At 43.5% G+C, this 26,818-nt stretch overlaps 1 protein-coding gene across 1 annotated transcript in view; it reads left to right on the top strand.

Annotated features, from left to right (window-relative positions):
- The window catches only part of pdxdc1 (pyridoxal-dependent decarboxylase domain containing 1), an 80,500-nt gene that overhangs the window by 13,159 nt on the left and 40,523 nt on the right, over positions 1–26,818 (top strand). Inside the window, exons 3-12 of the mRNA XM_089018655.1 lie at positions 5,924–5,992; positions 7,726–7,809; positions 7,999–8,145; positions 8,367–8,556; positions 8,661–8,729; positions 9,872–9,950; positions 18,394–18,478; positions 18,655–18,703; positions 19,273–19,374; positions 26,216–26,341. Of these exons, the coding sequence (XP_088874781.1) occupies positions 5,924–5,992; positions 7,726–7,809; positions 7,999–8,145; positions 8,367–8,556; positions 8,661–8,729; positions 9,872–9,950; positions 18,394–18,478; positions 18,655–18,703; positions 19,273–19,374; positions 26,216–26,341 (1,000 nt within the window). The remainder of the gene's footprint in view (positions 1–5,923; positions 5,993–7,725; positions 7,810–7,998; positions 8,146–8,366; positions 8,557–8,660; positions 8,730–9,871; positions 9,951–18,393; positions 18,479–18,654; positions 18,704–19,272; positions 19,375–26,215; positions 26,342–26,818) is intronic.

Raw genomic sequence — 26,818 nt, 5'->3', positions numbered from 1 at the left:
ATGATTTTTTATTTTTCTGGAGGCCAAATAGAAAAAACAACTGATAGCACCTCTGGTATTGTTCAGGGGGGCGGGCAAAATGTGCTGACGGCCCGTAGTTTGGTGACCACTGCATTAGAGGTTCCCAGGGCTGGATGTTTACGCAACGGACACCAACGCTGACCAATCAGCGCCTGGCTATGCTGAAGTGTTGCCAACAAATTCAGGCCCCGATCAACCGAGCTCGCTTACGATTGGCTGCATAGAGTATGTGGGCGGGAAGGAAATCCTTGATGACAAACTACAGTGATACCTTGGCTTATGAACTGAATTGGTTCCCAGAAAGTGTCTATGTGTATTCCAAACATTAATTTCCCATAGGAAACCATTAAAATGTCGGCCCTATTTATATATCCCTAATGTCCAGGCATGGCGGCGCCGGACTCAGCTATGATAGGTCCCTACTCTCAGGTTGGGGGGAGCAGAGGACCCCTCCCTTTTTAGATTAACCACTCATTTGATGACAATGAGGTTAAAATCTTAGCGAAAGAACATAGTTGGTTTGAAAGGGGGGTCAAAGAAGCGATTCTTATAAAACAACAAAATCCTTTGTTAAACCGGTCTGGTGGGGTGAGGTTCAATTTGGATCGTTCATACAATAGCCTGCTTAGGCAAAACAGGTTAGGCAACATTCGTAATGCTGATGAGGTGATACCGGTGGGAGTGGGGGAAATAGGCCAGTCGTTAGTCAGGAATGTAGGAACAATCAGTGGGGCCACAGGGAGGGGTCCTCTGCTCCCCCCAACCTGAGAGTAGGGACCTATCATAGTTGTGTCCGGCGCCGCCATGCCTGGACATTATATAAATAGAGCCGATACGACCAGTCAGACTTTAGTTCGCTGACGAAGCCTCTTGGATAGGAGGCGAAACGTCCGAAACCTTCAAAATTGTACAGATGACGGCTAAAGAAACCTTCTCATTGATGTACTGTATAATAGTCGTTTTATTTACCTTTTTTTAATGGTCGTCGATGGCTTGATGGAATGGATAGCTTTTTGCATAGAGTGTCTCAAGGAGCTCTGGGTTGTATGTCTTAGAAGTTGTGATATTGCAACAGATGCAGGCAGACACACTAGAAACTTCATTTATAGCTGGTTCCCTCCAATATTCTCTTCAAATTGTACAGATGGCTTGTGCTGGTTATTTGTGGAGCCTGATGGGATATTTTAACCTTGCAGTCCACTCTGTGTAAGCTCTCAGTCGTAGAGGAGTGGTCCATCGATGAAAAGGTTTCTTCAGCCGTCATCTGTACTTCTTTGAAGGTGTCGGACGTTTCGCTTCTTATCCAAGATGCTTCTAAAGATGCGAACTAAAGTCTTACTGGTAGTATAGGCCCTATATATATCCCTACTGTCCAGACATTGCGGTGCCGGACACTGCTATGATAGGTCCCAGCTCTCAGGTTCGGGGGGAGCAGAGGAGTAATCCCTGCAGCTCCACTGATAGCTTCTTTTGTCCTGACTGACGACTGGCCTGATTTCCCAATTGGCCGTGGTATCACCTCATCAGCATGACTAATCTATGTTGCCTAAACAGTCTATTGTACGAACGATCCAAATTGAACCTCACCCCACCATTACGGTTAAGGGAAGGATTTTGCTGTTTTATGAAAATACCTTCTTTTACTCCCCTTTCAAACCATCTATTTTCTTTCGCTAAGATTTTAACCTCATTGTCGTCAAATGAGTGGTTGCTAGATTTTAGGTGCATTTGCACTGCCGCTTGAGGCCCACTAGTATTATCCCTGCGTTGTTGAGAAAGTATTTTTTTGAGAATTTGTTTAGTCTCACCTCTGTATGTGGAGGGGGGGGGGGGGGCTGCCTCTCCCGGCCGTTTTCCACCCGCTGTCATTCTCTAATCACGGACACGGGGCATTTATACGGTTCGCGATCACCTCGCCAATGCCGGATGATTGACTCAACTCTCCACCGTGCCTGGACTCTTCCTTCGATGCGCGAGTGTATCCGGTCTGAGGTATTTTCCCTGTGTTCCATAAATTTATGTCATCTTCCGGAATTGCGTAATTTTGCACCCTCGTGTGCCATTTGCTTTTTGGCGTAGTAAGCGGGTTGGATCACCCCCTGCCTTCTTACTCGCCGTGTTTTCTTTGATTTGTGAATAAACATCCTGCTTGGTTACGTGTCTGTTTTGGGATCCCAAACATTCCACTACGTTCCGACGAGTCATCTGCCGTCACTCTCGCTCGGAACGTGACAGCTTCGGAAGACTCAGCTACAGGATGTTGTTCTTTTCTCTTAAAATATCTTTCCAATGACACTTACTCTCACTCCCACAGCAATATCACTAGATTTCACAGCCTCCTTATTCTTTAATATCGTACTGATCGTAGATTTCGCCATGCTGTATTCCCTCGCCAGATCAGACACTCGCGCACCTCCTTCATATTTTGCGATTATTTCTTTCTTAAATGCAATAGTTGTACGCACTACTTTTCTTTTGTCACTTTAAGCAGCACTTACTTTCTTTGGAGGCATGATTAGGGGCTAAAAGTCTTCGTACACCTATGCAAAACGCAGCACGTCCGCGAGCGACAACAGTTGGTCACGAACAGAGCGATACACCCGTGCGCCGCTCAGCTTCCCACCCTCGCGTACGCACTCGCGCATCATATTGGCGTTCGAACACCGAAGCAAGAATATCTCGAATATTTTGTTCGAACACCGATTTGTTCGAACAGTGAGGCGTGTCCCTTCCCTTACTCTCAATCTCCCTCCCCCCTTGGGACAAGCATCATCATCATAAGTCATGGACAGCTACCAGCTATGAGATATACTGTTGTATGTATTGCATTGAATTTTGGACAGCCGGCCTCATTTCAAGCTCATATAACTCCAGACCATATAATTTAGGAATTAACTAGTTTTTTCTTCATGAAAAGAGAGCCCAAGTTTTCTTATGCTGCATTGAATGTTTATGTCGTCCTAAAACTCCTGCAATTTGTTTTAAAATGACAAAAACACTGGCACTGAAGTGGACACATTTTGGCATATTATCTGGCAGTGAATGAGTTCATAAGAATTCATGGGCAATATATAATTAACATCGGTCTCTGATTCAGATATTTTTAAGCAGCAGAGAAGGCCTTTCAGGCCCTGACAGTCCACCACTGCTGGGATATATAAAAGGTAACCCCAGCCTCTACTGTAGCGCTTTATAATGTGGTTAGCCTTATATTTGGAAAACTTTTATATATATTTATGTACATGTACTCTATTTAGAAAACTTTTTTTATAATTTCAAGGTGCACCTTATAACACAGGTGCGCCTTATACACCGGAAAATACCTATGGTTTTTTTGTAGCTTTCTTGTTCCAGTAAGCAACTAGCAAGGATGAAAAGGTTTCTTCAGCAGTCATCTGAACTTCTTTGAAGGTGTCGGATGTTTCACTCCTCATCGGAAGAGCTTTGTAGCTGAAAAAACATTTTCATCGATGGACCTCTCCTGTACGACTGAGAGCCTACACCAGGGATAGGCAAACTACGGCCCGCGGGCCACATACAGCCCGTTAGGCTTCTTAATCCGGCCCGTCGAACTTGTCCAAATTATAGTAAAAACAGTGTCTGAAACACGTGACAAAAAGGTAGCAGACAAAAGGGCAGACAACTCTGTAAAGTTGCCTACCCCGTTTTTCACAACTTGAAACACGATAAGACCAGCAATCGCAAAAAAAACATCGTCACAAACTATTACATTTTTTATGTTAATTAAGACTGTACCTCCCACAAATGTTACCTTGCTTAATTTACGGTAAATGTCCAAGGCTGCAGATTGCGCTGCAGTAGTCATTTGTCACCATGGTGCACAATGCAATGTTTGCATTGCTAGCTACAAGCCACTAAGCCCCTTTCATAACTCTCACGTACACTTTACAATCACGGTTTGATATAAATTTACGTTTTTTAGCGTCACACATGTTGTTAGCTTCTTTTGAATCTTTCTTCTGGGCTGAGTGAGGTTCTGTGCATCTATTTTGAAAAATGATATGCAAATGCACAACCTTATAACGCTTGCGAAAGTCTGGAAGAAAGAAGCAGACTTCTGATTGGCTGCCGTGCCGAGTATGCAAATTTCAACTGCAGGTAGCCTATGTCTGTGTGCTTGGCGACGGTACACGTGTACTGTTTGCGCGTGAAGGCGAGGGTGTCCGTTGCGAGTTTGTAGAGCGCGTGGTCAGGAGAATCCATCCATGATTTAGCGGAGTTTAACACAAGTAGGTATTATTGAGCTTGAATATTTCATTGTGGAATAATATGTTTTGAATGTTGAAAGTGATTCGATTTTTCAATAAATGTTGATTTCTTAACTTTGCACCGTCGATTGAAACTTATTAAAAACAGACGCAATCTTGATAAATGCTATTTATTTACTTTTGACTTCAAGACGGTGCCGCGAAAGTGGCTGCCTTTCCAGCAGCTCCTGTGTTTTGCTTTTCTACTTTCATTTCTTTCATAACTTTGCTGCTGTGAAATGTAAATTTCTCCACTGCGAGACTAATAAAGGCAAATCAAATCCAATCCAATCCAATAAATCACAGTGCATATGTTATTTTAATCTATTTCCATTTCCTCCTCCCAGTATCTGTGAAATAATCTGTAAATACCATATCTTGCATATTCCTTGAGACAAATTTATTAATTGATCAGGGATATGTTTCACATTTGAAAGACAGTTAATAAATTGGGTTGTAGTGTTCTTACTGTGCTATGAGGTTTGTACACACTACGTTTAAAGGACAACCGGCACCATTTTTTTGTATCCTACTGACATCAGAAAAACGTAGCATCTAAATACCTAAAAATAGCATCTAAAATACCCAAAACACGCAGGCTGATATTTTTATTTCAAATGAAAAACACCAATAAAAATGACTTCAAAATGAATCTGGAAATGGCCAGTCTCAGAAGGTCCCACCCCCTTGTACGTGACGTCACGCCAAGATGTCTTGCCTTGCTCGAGAATCAAAACAATGGCTTCAGATTCGGAGAAGATGCTTTCTTGTTACTCATCCAGTTATGAATATGATTCAAATAGTTCTGAAGAGGAAAGCATAAATGTTTGCAATTGATTCAAGGAGTCCTCCCATGTCAATTCGAGCCGTCAATGACAGCAATGTAGCACCCAGAAAATGCAGAAGATGGCGCCCAAGCTCCGTTGGAAATGGACTGATTTGTCTGCTGGGAATTTGTGTCAACTAGTATCAAATAGTAGTCTTGGTGCAACACACAATGATTCACCATCACATTATGTGTTTTCCTTCTAATTTTGCCATCAACACGGATCAACGTGAAGTTTTCAGACCAAACAGAGTACCGCAAAATGCATTGTGTGTCCCTTTCTCGGTCAGAGGCGGTCCAAACGTGATGTCACATGGGGATCGTCATCAACTCGAAATCAAGACTTCATGAATATTCAGCGCGAGTCTTAAAACGTAAACTATAGCTATACGCTGTGGAATCTTTGTAAAATTCGGCCAGTCGAAGTCATTTGAAGTGATTTTATAAATTATGGACATAACTTGTTCGGAGGCGTCGGTTGTCCTTTAATTCTTTAGGTTTAGTATTTACGGCCCAAACACTCCCTCCAAATGCTCCTGACCCGGCCCCCTCTGTCAAACTTTAGAACCCATTGCGGCCCGCTGGCCTACACAGTCAACTAGCAAGGAGCATCTTCGTTGTTCAGTCCCTGTTGCCGAACAATCGGAAAAAAAGCATCATTGACGACATTGGTCGTGTAGGCAAACAAATTAAGCCAACGATTAAATTAGACTCAAAGCATACAAACGGCCTCTCAGAGAAATGTGAAAAGGCAGGAAAAAAACAACAAATTTTGGTAAACATTTGTTTGTTGTCTTCTGTCAACTAGTGGAATGGAGGATGAAACGGAGAGCTCAATCTTCAGTCGATCAAGCATACCTGGTCCCCTGCAGGGAGCGTAAGATGCACGCACGCACACACACACACACACACGCATTCCTGTTTCAAATGTTTTGTGAGGTCCGGATAACTCCAGTTAAGGAGTGAGGACCACCGTAGCTGATAAATTTAGAGAATAACTAGTGTTACATTTGCACACTAAATGTCACCCCATTTCAGAATCAGAATCATCTTTATTGCCAAGTATGTAGAACACACAAGGAATTTGTTTCCGGTCGAACACGCTGCACTAGTATCAGCAAAAAAATTGCAAAGAGGCACTATTGCCCACTTCAACTTCTTTTAAAAAAGCAATAAAAAGTGGACTTGAAACTGAAATAAGTGTCCTTGAGAGTTTTGAAAAGCGCTTAGAAATGAAATGTATTATTATTATTATTATTATTATTATTATTTTATTATAAAAGCAGGAGAGAGGTTTCTTAATGGGTACATTCAAAGTCCTCACCCCTGTAGTGAATTTGGTTAAAATATCATTTTACTTTTTGTAGTATGAACTTTTTTCCTCTCATTAAACATGAACACACACACACATAAACACACACAGTGAGTAAAAAGTGTGTATCAGAGTGAAATGAAAATCCACACAAAAAAATAATTTTGGGTGAATTTGTGATGACTTCTCTGAAACTTTAACAGATGTACATATGGACCCTCTAGAAGCCTTTCAAATTAAAAACTTGAGGACCAACCAAAAGGTCCTCACTACGTATCGTATAAAATGTTAGTGGTCCTCACATGTAGTCATTCACACACGCACACCTACACACACACGCACACACACTGCAGAACATACAATAAAGATGCATGCTAAAGTAATGACTTGACAAAAACTGGCTTAGAACTTCACTTTAACTCACCAAAAAAGATTGGACAATTTTTCTCTCGGTTCGCATTTTTTATTTAATGTGTTTAAAAGAAAAGGTAATGTAAGACAGTTGTAAACATGACCTTGTCTAAACTTATTTGGGACATGTTACTGCTATAACATTCAACAATGATAATTATTTGCTAAAAGCAATAAAGAAAGAACATAGATGGTTTGAAAGGGGGGTAAAAGAAGCGATTCTCATAAAACAACTAAATCCTTCATTAAACCGGTCTGGTGGGGTGAGGTTCAATTTGGATCGTTCATACAATAGCCTGCTTAAGCAAAACAGGTTAGGCAACATTCGTAATGCTGATTAGGTGATACCGGTGGAAATGGGGCAAATAGGCCAGTCCTTAGTCAGGAATGTAGGAACAATTAGTGGGGCCACAGGGAGTGGTCCTCTGCTACCCCCCAACCTGAGAGTAGGGACCTATTATACCTGTGTCCGGCGCCGCCATGCCCGGACATTAGGGATATATAAATAGGGCCGATACGACCAGTCAGACTTTAGTTCGCTGACGAAGCCTCTTGGATAGGAGGCGAAACGTCCGACACCTTCAAAAAGTACAGATGACGGCTGAAGAAACCTTCTCATCAATTAAAACCAATAAAGTTTATCAGTTCGAACCTTAAATATATTTTATTTATTCTGAATTAAATTAAAGTTTGAACAAGATTTGTAAGTCATTGTATTCTGCTTTTATGTTCGACACTGTCCTAATTTATTTAGAATTGGCTTATATTAATAATAATAATAATAATATTATATTGTCTGGATTTTTCAAAGGTTTATTTACATGAACATTCTTTCTGCTTTGGTGGAAACAAAATGTATTGAGGAATTCATGATCCTTTTTTCACAGTGGTCAGGATGTTGCCACCATACTGCACCTTATTCATAGCCTCATCCATGAAGAGGAGGAGGGAGAAGACAAACCAAACCCACAGTAAGTGGCAAGCTATATTCACAGTACTATTACTGCAGCCCCCTCCATGATCTCAGAAAAGACCTTCCAATAAGTTAATGTTATAAAAACCAATGGACATACGGTGATTGTGTGTTTTATCGTAACTAAGGGAGTCAAGGAGACTGGCCAATAAATGGATAACTAAACCTTTTTGTGTGTGACCAATAGGATGCAGAATGTCTGTGAGCAGGGTCACATAGCACTGCTGGGCCACAGTCTAGCCGCCTATGTCTCAATACTGGACAGAGACAGACTGCGGAAGCTGACCACTCGGATTCTATCTGATACCACACTGTGGCTTTGTAGACTGTTCAGGTAGTCCTGTCAACATTCAACTCTTGATTGTGTTTGTTACAAGACCTTTACAGTTAGATGCTTCAGACATTGCAACTATTTGCTCTACATTTTTCAACTTTCTGTAAAGCGCTTTGTTGCAGTTGCAGCTAACGATAGAGCTATATAAATAATTATGTATTGTACAACAATTTATCTCCTCAGTATCTCTTTCATACACACATGTTCCCTGTGACGTGCAGATATGAAAATGGTTCAGCTTACTTCCATGAAGATGACAGAGAAGGCCTGGTCAACGTATGTCGGCTGGTCATCAATGCTTCCTATGATGAATATGCCTCAGAGGGCTATGCTGTCTTCAGCTCAAAGCAGCCAGTAATCTACCAGAGCGCATCAAGCAGACCTGGGTTGGGACAGCATCTGTGCAACCAAGTAGGAAACAGAGTCGACAGACGTTGTGATGTTCAAATGCAAATGTAGAAATGTTTCAATAGTTTGCACTCATGGCTTATTTTAATGTCAGTTTCTGTCATTAGCTTGGTCTACCTCTCTCCAGTTTGTGCACAGTCCCGTGTTACACCGTCTTTGGATCACAACATCAAATGGTAAGAGATAACATGTAATTGTCGAGACAGTCAAACCCCGGTTTCAAACGTCTAGGTTCTATTTGGATATCATCCAAAAATGTCAGTTTTTTTATGCCTCGGCTTACAACTGAATATCAGTTCTCAAACAAACTGAGGACACTTGAATGCACCACTCGACTACCCTCCGCTTCCTTATACAGTGATACCTCGGCTTACGAACGCTTTAGCTCACAAACATTTTCCCTTGCGAACATTACATTTGTGAGAATATAATCTTGGCATACAAACTAGTTTTCGGCGGACGAACCAAAACAGACAGCGCCACGGTGCCTGGCGGACCAGTTTTTGGCGTTTTTATTATACAGTACAGTTTATTTCTTTAATTACAATACGATAGCACATTTATTATGCATAAAATAAGGCATGTTTTGTGTTGTTTTAAGGCTTATTTAGAAGAAAATTGTTTTATGGGGACCTGGGAACAGATTATTCTAATTTTTGATGGTTTCTTATCAGAAATACGTGTTTGGTGGACAAACTTTTCGCCTTACACACGCACTTTTGGGAACCAATTAAGTTCATAAGGCGCGGTATCACTGTGCCTCACATCCTTGTGTCGCGTGATAGAATGATTTTTAGATGCACATCTTTAAACATGCAATGTTCCTTATTTGTATTTATGTAATTTGGTCTAAGTTGCTTGTGTGTGCGTGCGTGTGTGCGCGTGTCTGATATCAACTTCCACCCTTCTACCTCGTAGCTGAAGTGACCGGCCAAGGTCTCCGCTGTCTACAAGATTAAAATAATCTTTTTTGTTCAACACCTTGGTTACTGCTGATCTCACTACCATCTTCTAACACCGCGAAGAGCCATGAACCAGAGAGAATCATAATTTTTAACCCATCACACGTCTCATTGTGACCGACGCATTATCTTCGTGTAGCGTTCCATTTTGAGCAGGCATGCTTGTATTGTTCAATCACGTTAAAATAAAGCAGACAAAGATGACATTGCTTATAATGGGAAATGTTTTGGTTTTCGACCAAATCAGTTTTCGAACTGGTTTTTGGAACCGATTATGGTGAAAAACCGAGGTTTGACTGTATATGAAAACTGGTTTGCAAATATATTCATACTTTGTCAACTTTTTTGACACCTAGGATATTGCACTGCTGGACAAACTTATCAAAGAGGACGTGGAAAGTGGAAAGTTTCCTTTGTTGTTAATCGCCAATGCAGGTAAAGAATAAACCCTATTCTCACAGTCTGTAAAACAACTGTATTTTAAAGACCGTACGGCGCACCGTGTTAAAAGGAACACATGCGTGTATGTACGCATGCACACCGAGATGAGCGAGATCTATAATGTCACCGAACATAAAGGAAATTGAAACACACAGACACACAGTCACTCCTCACCCAACCCTCATGGTCGACTTGGGACATGTCCACTGGCTCTCGGTTGATCACGATTGAAAAGCCCAGGAGCACATTAAACCAGCCAAGGAGACGCATGTGACTCGCGAGCTGCGGGTTGGCCACCCTTGTTCTACTATGCAAGCAACATGTTCGCGTACCATCGGTCTGGCAAGCTGGCCCGCCAATAAAGTCATGCAAAGAGGATTCACAGATTTGGGAACTCAATGCATATACAATCAAACTTTAGTTTTCAACCATAATCCGTTCGAGATTTGTTCGAAAACCAAAACATTTCCGAGTATAATCAATGAAAAAAATGTTTAATCCGTTCCCAATCTAGAAAATGTTTTAAAAGCAATTTTAAACCACAAGGGGGCACAAGCAAGTGTCTTATTGTGCCGGTCCCAAGACTGGATAAATCCAGAAGGTTGTGTCAGGAATGTCAGGAAGGGCATCCGACGTAAATTTTTTTTTGCCAAAACAAATATGCGAATCAAACCTATGAATCCCATACCGGCTGCCATTGGTACTGTTGACCTTCAGGGTGCCGGTGGAAAATGGACTACTGTTGGTCGAAGAAGGAGACGAGGGAGGTGTGCCCGAAGGAAAAGAGAGAAATAGAATGCCAAGAGTATAGAACTAAGAGTAGTACCTTTGAATGTAGGTATCTTAAAAGAGGAGTTTGTTAGGAATGTCTTAGAAGTAAAAAAAAGTACCAGATAGAATGATGAGTCTGAAGCTAGAAATTGAAGGTTTGATGTTTAATGTTGTTAGTGGGTATGCCCCACAAGTAGGATGTGAGCTGGCGGAGAAGGAAAAATTTTGGTTGGACTTTGGTGAAGTCATACAGAACATCCTGAGAAGTGAGAGGGTTGTAATTGGTGGAGACTTCCATGGACATGTTGGCGCAGGAAATAAAGATGATGAGGAGGTGATGGGCAGGTTTGGACTCCAAATGTGAACGCTGAAAGACAGATGATGGTTGACTTTGCTAAGAGAATGGAAATGTCCATTGTGAATACTTTCTTTCTGAAGAGACAGTACCATAGGGTGACCTATAAGAGTGGAGGCAGAAGTACACAGGTAGACTACATTTTGTGTCAATGGCGCCATCTAAAGGAAATGAGTGACTGCAAAGTAGTGGTTGGTGAGAGTGTAGCCAGAGAGCATATGTTGGTGGTTTGTAGGATGACGCTGGCAGTGAGGAAAATGAAGAAACCAAAGACAGAAGTGAGGACAAAATGGTGGAAGTTGAAAAAGGAAGAGTGTTGCATGACATTTAGGAAGGAGGTAAGTCAAGCACTGGATGGGCCACGGTCCTTCCAGATGACTGGCAAACTACAAGGAACATAATCAGAATCAGAATAATCTTTATTGCCAAGTATGTAGAACACACAAGGACTTTGTTTCCAGTCGAACACGCTACACTAGTATCATCATCAAAAAATTGCAAAGAGGCACTATACAGTTCAATTTGGGCTACTGTTCAAAGAGTTAATGGCTTGGGGGAAGAAGCTGTTTAAATGTCTGCTGGATTTGGTGCGCATGGATCGGTAGCGCCTGCCCGAGGGGAATAGCTGGAAAAGGTGGTGGGCAGGGTGCAGAGGGTCCAGTATGATTTTCCGCCCCCTAGTTTGGATTCTTGCAGTGTGCAAGTCCTCGAGAGTGGGTAGGGCGGTACCAATGATTTTTTTTCCGCCGTCCGAACTGTCCGTTGAAGTCGGATTTTGTCCATTTTTGTGGCGGCCCCGAACCAAATGGTGAAGGAAGAACACAGGATGGATTCGATGACAGCTGTGTAGAAATGTTGCAGCACCTCCTGTGGCAGGCCATGCTTCTTTAGTAGCCTCAGGAAGTACATTCTCTGTTGGGCCTTTTTCAGGATAGAGTTGGTGTTGACCTCCCACTTCATGTCCTGGGAGACTGTGATTCCCAGGAACTTGAAGGTCTCAAAGGTTGACACAAGGCAGTTGGATAGTGTGAGGGGTAGCTGTGGTGATGGATGTTTCCTGAAGTCCACGATCATCTCTACTGTCTTGAGCGTGTTCAGCTCCAGGTTGTGACGGCTGCACCAGAGCTCCAGCTGCTCCACTTGTTGTCGTTACGCAGACTCGTCGCCGTCTTTGATGAGACTGATGACTGTGGTGTCATCTGCGAACTTTATGAATTTGACAGCTGGGTGCGTTGAGGTGCAGTCGTTCGTGTAGAGAGAGAAGAGCAATGGAGAGAGGACGCATCCCTGCGGGGCTCCAGTGCTCGTGGTTCGTGTTGAGGATGATATTTTTCCCACTCTAACCTGTTGTGTCCGTCCTGTCAGGAAGCTGAGAATCCACTGACAGATCGTAGGGGACACTCCAAGCTGGAGAAGTTTGGGGATGAGGAGTTCTGGGATGATGGTATTGAACGCAGAGCTGTAGTCCACAAACAGGATCCTTGCGTAGGTTCCTGTGTTGTCCAGGTGGTCGAGGATGTGGTGCAGTCCGATGTTGACTGCATCCTACACAGACTTGTTTTCCCGGTAGGCAAACTGAAGAGGATCTAGCAAAGGTCTGGTGATGTTCTTTAGGTGGTTCAGCACGAGGCGTTCAAAGGACTTCGATCGAGTCGTTCAACCCCGAGTGTGCTGGTTTCTTTGGAAATGGGACAATAGTAGACTGTTTGAAGCAGTATGGGACTTCACACTGCTCCAAGGATCTGCTGAAGATTCGTATGAAGACCGGAGCCAGCTGGTCAGCACAGACTTTCAGGCAGAAGGGGACACTCTGTAAGGTCCCACAGCTTTCTTGATCTTGATTCTGCTGCTTGAAGAGCCGTCTCACGTCCAATTCGTGGATCTAGGGCAGACGACGGAGATACGGTAGTTTCTGGTAATGGTGGGCATATGAGGGAAATGGGGGTGTCCTTTTCAAATCGGCAAAAGAATGTATTAAGCTCATCAGCCAGACCATTGTTGTGCACTGCTGGGGGTGATGGTAAGCGATAATTTGTTATTGCTTTCAGGCTATTCCACACCGATGCAGAGTCGTTCGCGGAGAACTGTTTGTTAAGCCTCTCTGCATTACTTTTCTTTGCGATGTTGATTTCCTTTGCCAGTCTGTTTCGGGCGAGTTTGTAAAGCGCTCGATCACCGCTTCTAAATGCGGACTCTTTCTCTTTCTTAAGCTGCCTGAGTTTGGGAGTGAGCCATGGCTTGTTGTTGTTGAATGAGCGGAAGGACTTTGTTGGTACACTCATGTCCTCACAGAAACTAATGTATGATGTTACAGTGTATATACAGTGTGTATTCATCCAATGTGCCCGTTGAAGTTTCCCAAACGCTCCAATCAGTGCAATCTGAGCATTCTTGTAGCGCTAACTTTGCTTCATCTGTCCATTTTTAACTGTCTTGACTACCAGTTTTACACATTTGAGTTTCTGTCTGTATGTGGGAATTAAGTGAATTAAATAGTGGTCAGAAAGACCCAATGCTGCATGTGCAACAGATCGGTATGCCCCTTTGAGTGCTGTGTAACAGTGATCTAGAATGTTTCCTTCTCTGGTGAAACAGTCAATATGCTGCTTATATTTGGGAAGTTCACGGTTTAGACGCGTTTGATTAAAATCGCCCAAAATGATCAGAGGTGACTGTGGATATTTTAGTTCGAGTTTGTTTACATGGTCCGCTAGCGTTTGTATACACGCGTTAGCATTAGCTTGTGGCGCGATGTACATGGCGACGAGAGTAAAGGAAGCGAACTTACGTGGCGAGTAGAATGGCTTGCAGTTCAGAGACAGGGATTCCAATCCAGGGCTGCAGTGTGCGTCGAGCATCGTGACATCAGTGCACCATTTTTCGTTGATGTAGAAGCATATTCCACCACCTTTGGATTTCCCCGATTTCTCTGTGTCACGGCGGCTCTGAGAAGACGGAATCCGGGTAGGTGTAGTGCGGAATCCGGGTGGCGGTCACTGAACCAGGTCTCAGTGAAGCACAGCGCAGAAGAGCGTGCAAATATTTTATTGGTTTTTGTGAGAAGAAGTTCGTCCATCTTGTTTGGTAGTGAGCGTAGATTAGCGAGATGGATCGATGGGAGCGGCGTTCGAAATCCACGCTGCCGTAGCTTGACGAGCACGCCGCACGCTTGTCCCTCCTACGCCGGCGTCTCAAAGCTCCGTACAGAGCTGCTACGCCGCTCGCGAGCGGCCCCGAAAAACCTTGTAGATTTTGGTGTGTCTGTGAAAATAGTCCAAGAGTTGATTCCACAATGCTCAGTAATTCTTCCCTCGTGTAACTGACTCGCGTAGGGTCGCAAAAAACACATGAAAATGACAAAACCAGGAACAATACTAGGGAGTGTGGAACCGAGGCTGCCATTCACGGCGCCATCTTGACATGCCAAAATGGAAAGAGTACTTTGAAGAATTTATGAATGAGGAAAATGAGAAGGAACAAGAGTAGAAGATGTGACAGTTGTGAACCAAGATGTGGCAAAGATTAGCAAGGATGAAGCGAGGAGGGCGCTGAAGAGGATGAAGGGGTAAAGGCACTCGGGACTGTTGATTTACCAATCGAGGTATGGAGGTTTCTTGGAGAGGTGGCGGTGGTGTTCCTGACTGGGTTTTTCAACAAGATCTTACATGGTGAACAGATGCCTGAAGAATGGAGACGGAGTGTACTTGTGCCCATTTTTAAGAACAAGGGTGTTGTGCAGAGTTGTAATAACTACAGAGGAATAAAGTTGATGAGCCATACAATGAAACTCTGGGAAAGAGTAGTTGAAGCTAGACTAAGAGCAGTGGTGAACATTTGTGAGCAACAGTATGGCTTCATGCCAAAAACGAGTACGACAAATGCAGTGTTTGCTTTAAGAATGCTGATAGAGAAGTACAGAGAAGGTCAGAAGGAATTGCATTGTGTCTTTGTAGATCTTGAGAAAGCGTACGACAGTAATGTAAATGTTGCAGTTTTTGTTTTCCATCCATGTATTTAATTGTGTTGTATTCAGATATCTTTATCGCTTGCAACAAACACTGTTTTTCATGTTTGTACATGCTGGCGTTTGTGGTTTCGTGTGTATAGAACGTGAGGATTTTGCATTGGTTGCATTTTTGAAAGGAAATAGTCATTAAAAAATGTATAGACGTTTTTATTTTATGCATAATTTTATTTTTCACTTCATTACTGTACAAAAAGCATGCTAAATACGCAATCCATGAACCCAATGATTAAATTACGTGCCATATCAAAGATCCCCCATTTACGTATTGTCCCCGCCCCCTGTTTTAATGCAGTTCGGCGCAGGACGGATATATCGACAATACGGTTATAGTGACATTTTTTCAGACTCCCCATAATATCGATATAACGAGACTTTACTGTACTATAAAAACAAACTGTAATATGTTTTATTTTGACCAATTTTAACATTAACATTGGAACATAAAAACATCTCTCGCTCTCTCTGTCTGTTACGGGGCGTCTCGGCACTTATCCACCCAATGATTCTTTGGCACACTACTGACGATGTGTCCCAAATTCACAACCTCCCATTCCGGAGGCACAGCTCCAACATCACGTCCAGTGGTTCAAGATTCTCTTCTCTCTCTCTCTCTCTCTCTCTCTCTCTCTCTCTCTCTCTCTCTCTCTCTCTCTCTCTCTCTCTCTCTCTCTCTCTCTCTCTCTCTCTCTCTCTCTCTCTCTCTCTCTCTCTCTCTATCTCTCTCTCTCTCTCTCTCTCTCTCTATCTATCTATCTATCTATCTATCTATCTATCTATCTATCTATCTATCTATCTATCTATCTATCTATCTATCTATCTATCTCTCTCTTTATCTATCTATCTATCTATCTCTCTCTTTATCTCTATCTCTAACTCTATCTCTCTATCTCTATCTCTATCTCTATCTCTCTATCTCTCTATCTCTAACTATCTCTATCTCTAACTATCTCTATCTCTCTATCTCTAACTATCTCTCTCAATATCTCTCTTTATCTATCTCTCTCTATCTCTCTCTCTACCTATCTCTCTCTATCTATCTCTCTACCTATCTCTCTCTATCTATCTACCTCTCTCTGTATCTCTCACTACTGACGATGGCACACTACTGACGATGTGTCCCAAATTCACAACCTCCCATCCCTGAGGCACAGCTCCCATACCACTCTCGACATCAAGGCTAATCTCATGTGAGGACCATCCATTGGCACAAATGGACAGAACAACATCACGTCCAGTGTTTCATGATTCTCATTCTGTCATGATCTGGGTGGCGCTGTCGGCCCCGCCTGCACCTGCACAGGTGCTGGTCGTCCCGATCAGGGGCGGACTGCCACGTTCGGATTGGCGACCAACGGGTAGCGACGTCAGCCCTGCCTGCAGCCTCGCAGGTGCTGGTCATTTTAATCAGGGTGACACTGGGTGTCTGACAGTGCACGCCCACGTCCAGCCACGCTGTCGTCGTGCATGACGAATTGAGTCGCATCCACGACGAGCCGTGCAACGTCCGCGGCAACGTCAGTCCGAGACCCCACTCAATGCTGGATCCCGGAGTGGCTCAGGACTGGTCTCGTTTCCCCGGCGCCGGGCAGTTCACGTCCACGTCGGCGTCCGGCCGAGACCTGGTCCCATACGGCCGTCCAGGGTGCCACTCTGCGCCTGGCAGTTCGATGTCTGCGTTGAGCCATGCGTCGTCGCGTGAACGTGCGAGAGGGATCGCACTCACGCCCACGACGATCCGTGCCGCGTCTTCGTTCACCCCAGGCCGAGTCCCGTTCCCATCAGGCCGCCGCCCGTTGTATGCTGGAGAGGCAGCGGTTGCCGTCTCCACCATTGTTCCCGGGCGAGTGGACCTTTTGGGAGACTGTTGGGACTTCTGGAAGCAGCCACTTGAAGGGGGTTTACTGTCATGATCTGGTTGGTGACCAACGGGTGGCGCTGTCGGCCCCGCCTGCACCTGCACAGGTGCTGGTCGTCCCGATCAGTGGCGGACTGCCACGTTAGGATTGGCGACCAACGGGTAGCGACGTCAGCCCTGCCTGCAGCCTCGCAGGTGCTGGTCATTTTAATCAGGGACACTTAAAAGGACTCACGGCACGACCATCCGGTGTCGGTTCATTGTTTGTTGCATGCTTTGTCTGCAATCGCATGCATTGTCTGCTGTGCATGTGTTTGTTTAACCTTGGCAGACTTTTACACTTGATTTTCTTTTGATACTTTGTATTTTTCCCGTTCGGATGATTTTGATGTTTTACATTTTGTTCCTGCTGACCTTTAATTTAATACAATTTGTCAAACAACCTCCTGCTCACTCCTGCCTGCTTTTTTGGTATCCGCACCCGCCATCACCACCTTGCAAACCGTGACATATCCCAGCTGTCTTTGGGCAGGGACATCCTGGATCATTTGCTAGCTAATCGCAGGACACACCAATTTTTAAAACCATCCTCTGCTTGCTTTAAAATCATGCTCTTCAGGACCAATGCTAGGATCATTTTTTTCTCTAAATAATTTTGCTTTGACTTGCCACAAATCATATCTTGGCTCAGACTATCTCCTGCCAGCTGCTTCTCATTGATGAAATAAGCAAAAGTTTCTCCACTTCTTCTAATATTCGTGGCCTTTGTTTGCTGAACACACAAAATCAGCCAGCTGCTGATGGTTGATTTCAGCATCCCAAACTCCTTAACCAACACAGACACATGCACACCTGACTCATATTTCAGAATGAAGTCTTTGTTAATTCCTTAGTTTCACGCACCTTTTTTTTTACTTCACCACGTTTGCCACTTCTACTTATTTTCTTTGGTGCCATGATGACAATGCAAAACCAGTCAACCAGACACACAGGTTTTTATTTATTTATTATTATTTTTAATTGTGATTAAACAATAAACACATCGACTCACAATGGAACGCTACACGAGAATAAGGCCCGATTTGCAGAAATCTCACATCTGCTTTTTAATTTAAAAAAATCTTTATTCAACAATACTAATGCGGCGGTCACAATGAGTCCCGACCCAAGCAAATGACGTATAAGGAAGCAGAGGGTAGTCCAGTGGTGCATTCAGGTGTGCTTAGTTGGGCCGAGAACTGATTTTCAGTCGTAAACATAAAGAAAAAATAATTATTTTTGGTCGAGAACCGAGACTTTTGAAAAACATGGTTTGACTGTACAAGTTTACCTGTCTTATGGTCATGAAATGACAATGCTATTCATTGAAAAAAGGGTTCATGTCATAGTAAGACACATTGACATTTTTTGGTTGTAAATATTTTTCCAGGTACCCATTTGGCAGGTCACACTGATGAATTGGTGCGCCTTAGGGACTTGTGTGATCAGAACAAAATGTGGCTCCACGTTGAGGGGTGAGACATTTAATAAGATCTAATATCAAACTTCACTAAATTTTAAATGCATATCACAAGGGAAGTGATGATTGTCATAATTGTAACTTAACTCTGTTATCCTGCTTTTTCATATTTATATTATTATGTTGTGCCATTTTCTAATTTGTCATAAGTTATATCTGCTTTGTACGCAGTATCAACCTGGCGACACTGCTGCTCGATGAGGCCAGCTATGCTGTTATGGTAATCTGACCTGTTCATAATTCATATATATATATATATATATATATCTATGGTAATCACAAGGAAGCCAAAGTACCAACCTGTGACAGGAGCGAATCACACAGACACTCACATATCGCACACAACTCACAGGCCCAAACAAGACTGACAGAACTCAGGGAACTAATTACAAGCAAAGTAACAAGACAACGAGAAGCAACTGAACATTGATGAACAGAACTTGTGGCGACAAAAGGGGCACAAGGAAACAAAAAACAAACGTCACCAGAAAGAAACGTAACAGTTATAGAGGAAAGGATGCTCAAAGGAAAGTGCTCAAAATGTGCACCTGTCGGCTACAATTTAAGTTTTACAGTAAACAAGAAGCTATTACATCGATTGAAGAGAAAAAATTGGTTCATCTCTCCTGTCCCATGTAAAGTCACTTCAATTCCAAGCAGGTTCAAATACACATCTGTGGTCCATGCCGACACTCCTCTCTCTTCAGCTTTAGCAGCCAGCCATCCATCCGGCCACGATTATTTTACGCGGACATGTACACAACAGTTATTTTACTATTTCCATCACAGGCAGCAACAAGAAGTGATAGCATGACACTAACTCCAGGTCTGTGGCTGGGACTGCCTGCTGTTACGGCTGTTACTCTCTACAGACAAGAGAACCCAGCACTGGTAGGCTGCTCAGACTGCACTGGTCAACCATCTTTTTCAGTATTTGATCTATATGAAGATATGTCTAATCAAGATGTCTGACCGGTATATATCTAAGTGTAATGTGTATGCAGGCCTGTGGATTTCAGACATTATATTCATAATCAAGAATTCCGATACTCAAACGTCTAATATTTACCTGGTAAATGTTAAAGGACTATGCATTAACAATGACCTTTACATCAGCAGCGGTGTATTTCAGGTTTATTCAATAATATAAATGGATCAAAATATGTTATTTCACACTTTTATTGCCCTCATATGGATTGTGAAGAGAGCATACCACAAAATCTTGCAATATGGGCCACAAGAAAGAAGTCAAAGATGGCGCCCGAGTAGGCAGCCTCAGGAAGTGCTCTCATGAGCCTTGCTTTTTTTGGTTGTTATTGTCTTGTTTTGTGTTTTCTTTTGTCACTTTGTGTTGTTGTGCATCGTGTGGTATGGATACAGATTGTTTTTCAGCATTTTTGACCACAACATTCATCAAGGAGACTGTGCTGAGCGGTTGCGCCTTTTCGGCGGCATGAATATGGCAGTACTGTTTTTGAATGGGAGGAATGTCTGTGCCATTCGACTGCCATCACTGGACACCAAAGGGGCCATTGTGCTTTTTTGCGCCTATAATGGGCAGCATCTTCACAGCCCCGCTTTGTTCAGCGGAAAGGTCAGTGCTGTTGGACAGTCTGCGACTGGATGGATGCATGGCTTGAGGAACCCGCGATAAGAAGAAAGGAGCGTCAGCGCAAAGCGCCGATTCATATGTGGAACTGTTGCGGCTTGGAATTGAAGCAGATTTATGTGGAACAGGAGATGTGAGACAATCTCTTTTCGTCAATGGATGCTTTCAACATTTAGCTTGTAGTCGCACATTCCACCATGATGTCCCTGATCCACTGGTGGAAAGACGCTTTGATCCTCTTCTCTTTCATCTAGAACTGCTTCATGTCATCACAAAGAGGGTACAGCAAGTCCTGACGAATGAATGTCTCTCTGTGTCTTTGTTTGTCATATTGTCTCTATGCTGTCATATTATTTGTTATTTAGTGGGTTTTTTTTTTGTTCTTTTGACTTCAAGACGGCGCCGCGAGAGTGGCTGCCTTTCCAGCAGCTCATGTATTTTGTTTTTCTACTTTCATTCCTTTCATCACTTTGCTGCTGTGAAATGTAAATTTCTCCACTGTGAGACTAATAAAGGCAAATCCAATCCAATCCAAAGTAATCATGACTCTGTTAACACGATTTTGTGTGTGTAGTATTTATGTGAATAGACATAATATCAATGGCTATATAAGTACAAAGCATCAGAATCAGAATCATCTTTATTGCCAAGTATGTAGAACACACAAGGAATTTGTTTCCGGTAGAACACGCTGCACTAGTATCGTCGTCAAAAAAAACTGCTAAGTGGCACTATACAGTTCCATTTTGGCTACTGTTGGAAGAGTTCAAAGAGTTAATGGCTTGGGGGAAGAAGCTGTTTAAATGTCTGCTGGATTTGGTGCGCATGGATCGGTAGCGCCTGCCTGAGGGGAGTAGCTGGAAAAGGTGGTGGGCAGGGTGCGGAGGGTCCAGTAGGATTTTCCGCGCCCTTGTTCGGATTCTTGTAGTGTGCAAGTCCTCGAGAGTGGGTAGGGCGGTGCCAATGATTTTTTTCCGCCGTCCTAAGCGTCCGTTGAAGTCGGATATTGTCCATTTTTGTGGCGGCCCCGAACCAAACGGTGATGGAAGAACACAGGATGGATTCGATGACAGCCGTGTAGAAATGTTGCAGCACCTCCTGTGGCAGGCCATGCTTCTTTAGCAGCCTCAGGAAGTACATTCTCTGTTGGGCCTTTTTCAGAATAGAGTTGGTGTTGACCTCCCACTTCATGTCCTGGGAGACTGTGATTCCCAGGAACTTGGTGTCAACGGTTGACACAAGGCAGTTGGAGAGTGTGAGGGGTAGCTGTGGTGATGGATGTTTCCTGAAGTCCACGATCATCTCAACTGTCTTGAGCGTGTTCAGCTCCAGGTTGTGACGGCTGCACCAGAGCTCCAGCTGCTCCACTTGTTGTCGGTACGCAGACTCGTCGCCGTCTTTGATGAGACCGATGACCGTGGTGTCGTCTGCGAACTTTATGAATTTGACAGCTGGGTGCGTTGAGGTGCAGTCGTTCGTGTAGAGAGAGAAGAGCAATGGAGAGAGGACGCATCCCTGCGGGGCTCCAGTGCTCGTGGTTCATGTTGTGGATGATATATTTCCTTGTCTGACCTGTTGTGTCCGTCCTGTCAGGAAGCTGAGGGTCCACTGGCAGATCGTGGGGGACACACCAAGCTGGAGAAGTTTGGGAATGAGGAGTTCTGGGATGATGGTATTGAACGCAGAGCTGTAGTCCACAAACAGGATCCTTGCGTAGGTTCCTGTGTTGTCAAGGTGGTCGAGGATGTGGTGCAGTCCGATGTTGACTGCATCCTCCACAGACCTGTTTGCCCGGTAGGCAAACTGAAGAGGATCTAGCAGAGGTCCGGTGATGTTCTTTAGGTGGTTCAGCACGAGGCGTTCAAAGGACTTCATGACCACAGACGTCAGAGCGACAGGTCTATAGTCGTTCAATCCCGAGGGTGCTGGATTCTTTGGAACTGGGACGATAGTAGACTGTTTGAAGCAGGATGGGACTTCACACTGCTCCAGGGATCTGTTGAAGATTTGTGTGAAGACCGGAGCCAGCTGGTCAGCGCAGACTCTCAGGCAGGAGGGGACACTCTGTCAGGTCCTGCAGCTTTCTTGATCTTCTGCTGCTTGAAGAGCCGTCTAACGTCCAGTTTGTGGATCTGTAGGGCAGACGACGGAGATACGGTAGTTTCTGGCAATGGTGGGCAGACCGGGGAAATGGTGGTGTCCTTTTCAAATCGGCAAAAGTATGTATTTAACTCATCAGCCATACCATTGTTGTACACTGCTTGGGGGGAAGGTAAACAATAATTTGTTATTGCTTTCAGGCCATTCCACACCGATGCAGAGTCGTTAGCGGAGAACTGTTTGTTAAGCCTCTCCGCATAACTTTTCTTTGCGATGTTAATTTCCTTCGTCAGCCTGTTTCGGGCTAGTTTGTAAACTGCTCGATCGCCGCTTTTAAATGCGGATTCTTTCTCTTTCCTAAGCTGCCTGAGTTTGGGAGTGAACCATGGCTTGTTGTTGTTGAATGAGCGGAAGGACTTTGTTGGTACACACATGTCCTCACAGAAACGGATGTATGATGTTACAGTGTCTGTGTATTCATCCAATGTGCCCGTTGAAGTTTCAAAGACGCTCCAATCAGTGCAGTCTAAGCATTCTTGTAGCGATAACTTTGCTTCATCTGTCCATGTTTTAACTGTCTTGACTACCGGTTTTACACATTTGTGTTTCTGTTTGTATGTGGGAATTAAGTGGATTAAATAGTGGTCAGAAAGACCCAATGCTGCATGCGCAACAGACCGGTATGCGCCTTTGAGTGCTGTGTAACAATGATCTAGAATGTTTTCTCCTCTGGTGAAACAGTCAATATGCTGCTTATATTTGGGGAGTTCACGGTTTAAGCGTGTTTGATTAAAATCGGCCAAAATGATCAGGGGTGATTCTGGATATTTTAGCTCGAGATGGTTTACATGGTCCGCTAGCGTTTGTATACACGCGTTAGCATTAGCTTGTGGCGCGATGTACACGGCAACGAGATTAAAGGAAGCGAACTCACGTGGCGAGTAGAATGGCTTGCAGTTGAGAGACAGCGATTCCAAACCAGGGCTGCAGTTTGCGTCGAGCATCGTGACATCGGTGCACCATTCTTCGTTGATGTAGAAGCATAGTCCACCGCCTTTGGATTTCCCCGATTGCTCCGTGTCACGATCGGCCCGAAGGAGACGGAATCCGGGTAGGTGTAGCGCGGAATCCGGGTGGCGGTCACTGAGCCAAGTCTCAGTGAAGCACAGCGCAGCAGAGCGGGCAAACGTTTTATTGGTCTTTGTGAGAAGCAGAAGTTCGTCCATCTTGTTTGGTAGTGAGCGTAGATTAGCGAGGTGGATCGATGGGAGCGGCGTTCGAAATCCACGCTGCCGTAGCCTGACGAACATGCCGGCTCGCTTCCCCCTCCTACGCCGGCGTCTCAAAGCTCCGTACAGAGCTGCTACGCCGCTCGCGAGCAGCCCCGAAAAACCTTGTCGATTTTGGTGTGTCGGTGAAAATAGTCCAAGAGTGGATTCCCCAATGCTCAGTAACTCTTCCCTCGTGTAACTGAGTCGCGTAGGATCGCAAAAAACAAATGAAAATGACAAAACCAGGAACAATACTAGGGAGCGTGTGACCGAGGCTGCCATCCGCGGCGCCATCTTGGATCAAAGCATGTAATTGGAATTAAATGATTAAAATCAGGGCAGCCTGGTAGTTGAATGGTTAATGTAGACTTCACAGTGCAGAATCCCTGCTCCGTCCTCCCTTTTTGGAGTTTTTTGTTCTACCTGGGCCTGTGTGGGTTATCTTTGGGTCCTCCGGTTTCCTCCTACACTCCAGTGATGCTTCTGGGCCGCACCCTTGTGAAATTTACGCATTTTGACAGCCGTTGGCGCAACTTTATAACTCCATTGCGTCAGCATCGGTGCAAGTCTGTTACGATTAGCGCATAATGCTAAAAGATCTGCGCCACATTATGACATACTTGTGTGAAATCAGAATCAGAAAACCTTTATTCGTCCCACAATGGGGAAATTTGCAGTCCACAGCAGCAATTGAAAAGGGTTGGGGTGGGGGTGAAAGGATAGAAAACAAGATATTCTAAGCATAACAAAATAAGAATGCCAACTGTATATTGTGCAAATGTAAATGTGCAAAACTGTTCCATAAAAAACTACATAGTGCAAGAATAAGAAATGCATTTTGATATATTGCATCAACCCATATTTACAAATCATTGAGAGTTGCAAAGCCTGACAGCAGTCGGTAGGAACGAGCGGCAGTACCTTTCCTTCTTGCAGCGCGGGTGTAATAGTCTCTGGCTGAAGGAGCTACCCAGTGCTGTCAGGGTGGGCAGGAGGGGGTGGGAGGGGCTGTCCATCAATGCCTTTAATTTAGCTAGCATCCGTCTGTTGCCCACCTCCTCCAGAGAGTCCAGCGAGCAGCCCAGGACAGAACTTGCCCTCTTGACAAGGTGCTCCAATAGCTAAAGAAATACATTTTGTTAAACTGCAATGAAAAGTATTTCTTTTCCTTCAGAGGTTTTAACTTTCGTCGTCGGCCATCTCACTTGCATTTGTTTCTGTGCGTTCCAAAGTCATGGTAGTGGATATCTCAGGCTTTTCCGTGATCCGCCCGAAACTGCCGAAAGGCTAATACGATATTCATTTACCCATGGTGCATTGCATTATTTACATTGAACATGGCGGATGGTTGCAGTCTGAAGTGTTAGAACATGAGTAAAACTCAATAAGACATTAAAAACAGGCTGCAAACAAACATTCTTAAAAAAAACAATCGAATAAGTCTGTGGAGGAGAGTGACAATTCGTTTCAGCAGACTGCTGTTCATGAGTCGAATTTAGTGGGTAATGGGAATTATTTCAGAGCTGTTGCAGCACATTGGAAATCTTCAAAGCAAAGAAATTTAAGTAGACACTAGTAAGAAATATTGTGCTGAGTCTGTTCTATTTGTCTTTTCTGTAATGCCGTACAATATCAAAATAGCACAGGATTGATTGTGTTGTAACTAAATAAAATTGGAAATGTTTATTTTATGTATGAATAAATTATTTGACCTGATTTAAAATTGTTGGTGATATATTATGAAAAAATAGATTTTACTGAAATAATGGTTTTTCATTTGCAATTTAGACATATCATGCTACAATGAATGTAGTGGTTTATTTCAAACAGTTTTGTATACTTCAGCAATCTAGTTAAATCTTCCCCATCAATTTTTAAATTTGGCCCCCTTTTCAAACATACCTTCCAAAAACATGAATGGCAGGCTGATTCAACACTCCAAATTATCCTTAGGTGTGAGTGTGAGCGCAAATGGATGTTCGTTTCTGTGTGCCCTGTGATTGGCTCTCAACCATTTTAAGGTGTCCCCGGCCTACTCCAAAGACTTCTGAGATAGGCTCCAGCACCCCTCTGCGACCCGAGTGAAGATAAAGCCGTATGGAAAATTAATTAATAATTAAAATCGTGATGAATCTTTAAAAAAATACTCATGTAGATCATTACAAAGACATAATTTTGATGACTTGACATCCTCTTTGCAACCCCAAGAGGATGCACTGTGTAATCTACTACTGTATAAAGAATCTTCATATGTCATTGTTAGTTCTACCGACAGTTAACATTAGTTGCTACACCATGTGACGAATAAAATGTATTCATAAAGTTAATATAAATTACTACAAAAGTAGTTAATTATAGAACAACCAAGATTGTTTCATATTTCATCGCAATTTGCCTTTATATGACCAACTCCAATGCTTGCCTTGGAATGGTACCACCGGTCAAATCTCTCATGTTTTGTACATACATCACACATGACCTCTATCAATGTATTCGCATGATTCGAATGAAAAATCTGACTGGCATTCCCATTTCTTAAATGTCGTAAGTAATACACCTTCTGTGTTTTTTTTATCTGCTTCCATTTCATTCTGTCATCCATGTGCTTTCTCAGCATGAAAACTAAAAGAGCAACCCACTTGCAGTCATAATCTGTTCTGTGTGCCACCACCGGAAACAATTGTTAGAGTGAAATCCTTAGGCCTGGTCTATTTGTAAATTACTCACTTCTGAATCTCTGTTTTGTCTTAAGTCTCTTGCTGCAGGTTTGACATCAAGTCAGCGTGTAGAGAAGCTGCGAGCATTGCCTCTTTGGTTGTCTCTGCAGTACCTCGGTCACAGTGGGGTCATTCACAAAATAAGACACGCTACCATGCTGGTGAGAAGAAAAAAAAATATTACTGTGGAGCAAGCACTGCGGTGTCCAAACTATGGCCTGGGGGGCCAACTGCCCCCAGGTTTTTATTTTTTTATATTTTCCCTTACGTAGCCCATGGCATTTGCTCGTTTTGCATCACTCACAAATGACTACATTAAGAACAATATTCCTATTTACAGTCCTCCCATGGAAAAAAGAAAATATTTTTGTCTATGTCAAGGTCACCCATATAGCAAATGCAGAGAACCGTAGGAGGACAAATAGAAAAGAAAGCAGAAGAAATCGACCTTGTTGTGATCCTGAATGTGGAGATTTTGCAGATTATGCTGCTGTTCATTACAGGGGCAATTCGATTAAAATAGGATGTTGGGTTGTTGGTCGGGATATTATAGGGCTGGTAGTAGCCCGCCCCCCTCTTCCCCAAACAATATCCTGAATTAAAAAATATATATTTTTTACATATTTTGACCTACACCG

This window comes from Hippocampus bargibanti, linkage group LG17 (assembly GCF_051943395.1).
Source record: "Hippocampus bargibanti isolate YZ-2025 linkage group LG17, ASM5194339v1, whole genome shotgun sequence".
Taxonomy (NCBI): Eukaryota; Metazoa; Chordata; class Actinopteri; order Syngnathiformes; family Syngnathidae; genus Hippocampus; species Hippocampus bargibanti.
The sequence above is the reverse complement of the archived record's forward strand: the minus strand, read 5'-3'. Positions and strand labels throughout refer to the sequence as shown.